Genomic DNA, 5,317 nt, shown 5'->3' with positions numbered 1-5,317 from the left:
ATATATATATATATATATATATATATATATATGATTCCTTTCACCCGAAAATGTTATGTAAAATTGTTCTTCAGGTTTTACAGATTTATTTTTTTGTCCCCAGCAGTGGTCCAGTATCAGACTGTTTTTCTTCAGACCAATTAAGCTCATTTTAAAGTTATTGAAATAGTATATTTTTTAAACCCTCTTAAATTCCCTTTGAACTACTCTAAACCATTATGAAACTACAATTAAATTTTTCAGAGATCGACCCTTCATACTGAAGTTACAATTGACAGGATTTATCGCTTGCGTTCTTTCCACAGCCCGTTTGCGTACGTGGACCCGTTGCATTGTAACATGGCATATTTGTACCTTGAGCTGCTCAAGGATTCCCTGAACGAGTATGCATATGCAGCCGAGCTAGCCGGCCTGGGCTATGACCTTCAGAATACCGTCTATGGGATGTATGTAAGTATGCTAATATCCCCAATGCCACTGTTTCCCAACATGCTGCTCCCATGAGGAGGACAGTCCAATTTCACACACAAACAAAGGACTACCAGTGGTTGCTGTCCTTGCGATAGTAACTCCAAATGTAGCTTTGTTTGTGACCTTTGCGCAGCTAAAACTCTTCTCATTCCTTCAGTGTTGTATTATTATTTTTATTTTTTTTCCCATATGTAGAAGTAGTCTAGTTTTAGATTAGTGCCAGAGCTGAGGCTGCATATTCATACTCTGACTGTGGTCCCTCTCACCCCGTTTCCTTTCCTCAGGTTGTTGAAGGATGATTTGAGAGAGTATACATATGCAGCCCGCCTGGCAGGGTTGGTCTATGGCATAGCCTCAGGAATGAATGCCATCCTTGTAAGTATGGTGATTAGGTTATCTGGTGAAGGGAGGAGCTTGAGGCTTATGAGTGTGCAGGGTCGCTTGTTTATTAAATTCTGCTGCTTTCTGCAGAGTGGTGGGATGTTATACCTTCAAAATGTCTGTCTCTGATTAGCCTGCTAGGGTATTTTGAAACTATTAAGGGTTGTTGTCTTTTGTGTTGGTTTTAAGTGTTTTTAACGATACATGCCCAAAAGAGCAAAACAAAGATAGACAATAAACAGAGTAAATGCATGTTTCAAGCTCCTAAATGACAAAAAAAAAAAAAAAGTAGTTCATATGAGTTGTGGTGCTGTATTTCAACTTTCTTGAACACATCTGACAGATTTGTGAAAGGAACAGACTAACATTTACATAAAAAAATTGAGCGCTACAGCATTTTTTTTCAGTTGCATATTGAAACTGACACAACATGTCACACCATGTTTAAATGTCAGTAACATCAAATGTCCATGTTTTCTTGTGACCAGTCCTCAGTGTTTAAACCCTTATGGGGATCATTTTAAAGTAGCTTGACTCATATCAACTCAAATCTCATGCTGAAGGAGAAAAGAAAATGGACCCATTTTAAAAACACGTTTTCCACATCTTTGGGCTGTATCTTAAAACCGTGATTGGTGTTGGCATGTTTCACTTCTTCAAAGAAATATTTTTTTAATGTAAAATTTGTTTGCAGCCGGTTTCTACGTAGAAAGCCAGCTATATGAATAAGACCACCTCTGAGCCATATATGAGCTGTAACTTATTTAAAGAGACATGCACCGAAACGAGTCTCTGTGAACAGACAGTGAACAGTTTTTTTGACAAGGTATAAAGGGTGTTGTTTTAACACGAACATTAATTAATTTGAACCAAAGTATGTTACAGACAATTCGTGATGACCCTAAAGAATCATACTGACTTGTGGAAAATGGGCATCTGATGTCTCCTTTAAGGCAAGACACCACAGGTGAATAGGTAAAATTTTAACTAATAGATACTACCATACTTCTCCTGTTGATTAATCATGGTACATTAAGACGGTTGTTTTGTTACAAGTATCCTGAAGTGTTATGTTTAAAGATGTAAATTAAGCATTATGTAATTGAATATATAATCATTCGTATACATTTCCGGAACAGAAATCTGAACATTGGATAAAGCCAAGTTCAGGTAAAAAGGTAATATCCTTTAGAATATAGATGGGGAACAAAACTGTAATGTTTGTATGTAAGTGCTACTGAAGTGGAGACTTTTGGCTCCGTACTGGAGAAAAGATATATTGTAACTGAAATCTAAAGACGCAAATAGAAAAAAAAGCTGTAATTTTGTATGTTTTCTTTCCACTAGTCTGAAAGAAGGCATGTTATGGAAGCAAAATCACAATTTACCAGTACATGTAGTGTCTTGCCATAATGAGTAGCTTGACTGTTTTAACTACTTCAGCTGTATCTTCTCAAACTACTTAGTGGCTTCCCCATCACTGGATGGGATGGATGTTCATAGCAGGTGTAAACAAGCTGACTGATGTTGGGATGATGTGGCAAAGCTGGGCTGCTTGTAACCTCACTTGATGTGTGATTCACTTAGTCCTTACAGTTTACACACAAATTCATCACAATCTGAATGCACTGCATTGATGGTTGTCTGAAGATGATTTAAAGTAACTTTAAATGTTGTTTTTAGTCTTCTCCGCAGTAGCTCATGCATCTGTGCTGAAGTTTGTATATGTTTGTCTCGTAGAGTGTCTTCTATTCTAAATGTCACAAATTTCACAAAAGCAAGACAATGAAAAACGGAAGTCAATGCTTGAGCTGTTTTTGTTCTTATCACTCATTCTCATAAATATTCAATGTATTTTTGTGTGTCAGCTCTCAGTCAAGGGTTATAATGACAAACAACACATCTTGCTGAAGAAGATCATTGAGAAAATGGCCTCGTTTGAGATCAATGAGAAGCGCTTTGATATCATTAAGGAAGCGGTAAGACACACAAACACATTAAGATACTTTTACAATAACAGATGACACAATTATTAGCACAAATCTATGCTCACAGGAATCTCTGTAGATTTTCACAGTAATTCACTTGTACTTTATTTTAGCCAATTTGTGTTTTCAAGTCCTATTAACACGTTTCAACATGTTTTTACACCTAAACCAAAATTAAATGTTTTAATTCAAGCAAAACTGAAAGTTTATTTAATCAATCAATTTAATAATAAACATTCATAGCACTCCACTAAAAATGTTGTACATTTTAAACTGCGTATGAGGCAGTTTTTAAATCGACTTTTTAATAAAATAGTTTCTACTCCAATTAGTTTTTATGTAAACATTTAAATCTGTCATGAGAAAGTTATTACATCCACAGTTTGTTCAAACATACGTTAAATAATGAAGACATCACTAGCAGGTTAAGTAAAAGGCTAGGCAAATATAATGGTGTGTGCACACCAAAGTGAATGTAATTATTTTCGTTAGTAGATTGCATACAATGTCAATGTGACGTAGATGACAAATTGGGTGATGACATTGCCTGCGAACACGCAAAATTTGCCTCAATCGTGTCTTCGTGTCTGAAAAATTTCAACTCGAGGTGGAAATTTGCATGACGCATTGTCGTGCAAGCCACTCAGCGAATAGCTTATAGACGTCAGGTTTGACACGCCCGGTTGTATCTGAAAATGAAGGAGAGCATTATAAAGCAATAAGCCCCAAGAAGCCGTGGTTTACAGTGAATTTATAACAGCTATGGGGCGTTGTTAGGCACGACCAAACCCCCTTAGCTGTCACGGGGCTTATTGCTTTTATAAAACGGTTATTCCATATACGTAGTAAGGTTTCACAGAATAAAACGGAGCAGATAAATTGTAATGATATAAATAAAAAGTATTCTTTCACCAAACAATGTAGTTCCTCAGAAGCAGTTGTGGTTCCAACAAAGTGGTTGCCGAGCAACACACAGAAGTAAACAAAGGTGTATGTTTGTAGTGTAATTTACAACAGCTTCGAATGCGGCTCAACCAATCAGAATAAAGGACTGGAACTATCCGTTTTATAATAGTGTTTTTATATGTGCAAGTGACGCGAAAAGCAACCCCACGAGTAATCTGCAAATATTCGCTTCGCTTTTGGTTGTGCGCACACACAACCAATTTAATCAATATCTAATACAGTGCAAATGTTTAGCGAAATTTTTTTTACTCTAGAGGTTTTTTTCTAGGTAACGAATGAGCTATGGACATTAAATGGCTTTCTTGAGGGAAATAATGTTAAGAGACATTGTTTACAAGCTGTATTTTTGCAGTTGAAAAACTGAATTATTTTTCGATTCCCGAAATTTAGATGCATCATTAGCAGAAATATCTGTGGATTCGTCTGGGCCTGGTAGTCAGACATTTGGTGTTTTCTGATCTGTGTCCATGAGAAAATGTGCTCTGTAACTGTGATCTTAATGAAACTTGTGTGTGAATTATTATTATTATTTTTATTTTTTCTTCCCCTCTCTCAGTACATGAGGTCTCTGAATAACTTCCGCGCTGAGCAGCCTCACCAGCATGCCATGTATTACCTGCGGCTGCTCATGACTGAGGTGGCCTGGACCAAAGACGAGCTCAGAGATGCTCTGGATGGTGCGATGCTCTTTCATTGTTCTGTGAAAGCGAGCACAATGGTCTCCTGCTTGTGTTCATGCTGTGACTGTGTTTCTCAGATGTGACGTTACCTCGACTGAAGGCGTTCATACCGCAGCTGTTGTCACGGTTACACATTGAAGCCCTGCTGCATGGCAACATCACCAAACAGGTTTGTATAAAAAGCATTTTACCTTGATGACGTACAGAAAAGGCAGGTGGGCAGTGAGAGGTTTGTTTGAATTGCTTTGTTCTTCTTTTTGTAAGTTGCAAATTCATTGAATTAGCTCACACATCGATGAAACGTGATGTAATGTTAGATTTTGCTTTCATGATCATGCTATGTTAGTGATTTGAGCAGTGCGGTCTGTCTAACTGTCTGTCTGTTGTCTCCAGTCTGCTCTGGGCATGATGCAAATGTTGGAGGACACTCTCATTGAGCATGCTCACACTAAACCCCTGCTACCGAGTCAGCTAATTCGCTACAGGGAAGTGCAGGTACCTGACGGTAAGTGCTTAGCATCTCAAACTTCCATGCAACATCTCAGAAGGTCTTACATTCATTCAGCTTTTCTCCAATCTGAGGTCTGTATCCACATGTACAGTATACACAACCGTTCAAAAGTTTGGGGTTGGAAAAACTGCTCACCATGGCAGCATTTATTTGATCAGAAATACAGTGATACTGTGAAATGATTACAATTTAAAATAGCTGTTTTCTATTTGAATATATTTTGAAATCATTCTAATATGCTGATGTGATGCTTAAGAAACATTTATTGTAAATGGTGAAATCAGTTGCTCTGCTTTTTTTTTTTTTCTTTTTTTTTTCTT

General features: G+C 37.2%; 1 protein-coding gene across 2 annotated transcripts in view; it reads left to right on the top strand.

Annotated features, from left to right (window-relative positions):
- The window catches only part of LOC107676380 (insulin-degrading enzyme), a 24,492-nt gene that overhangs the window by 14,354 nt on the left and 4,821 nt on the right, over window positions 1–5,317 (top strand). For both annotated transcript variants that reach the window (XM_016470902.1, XM_016470903.1), the window contains 5 exons: window positions 306–450; window positions 2,721–2,831; window positions 4,363–4,483; window positions 4,564–4,655; window positions 4,880–4,991. In XM_016470902.1, coding sequence (XP_016326388.1) covers window positions 306–450; window positions 2,721–2,831; window positions 4,363–4,483; window positions 4,564–4,655; window positions 4,880–4,991 — 581 coding nt within the window. The remainder of the gene's footprint in view (window positions 1–305; window positions 451–2,720; window positions 2,832–4,362; window positions 4,484–4,563; window positions 4,656–4,879; window positions 4,992–5,317) is intronic.

Source organism: Sinocyclocheilus anshuiensis, unplaced genomic scaffold (genome assembly GCF_001515605.1).
Source record: "Sinocyclocheilus anshuiensis isolate Anshui unplaced genomic scaffold, SAMN03320099.WGS_v1.1 scaffold961, whole genome shotgun sequence".
Lineage (NCBI taxonomy): Eukaryota > Metazoa > Chordata > Actinopteri > Cypriniformes > Cyprinidae > Sinocyclocheilus > Sinocyclocheilus anshuiensis.
The sequence above is the reverse complement of the archived record's forward strand: the minus strand, read 5'-3'. Positions and strand labels throughout refer to the sequence as shown.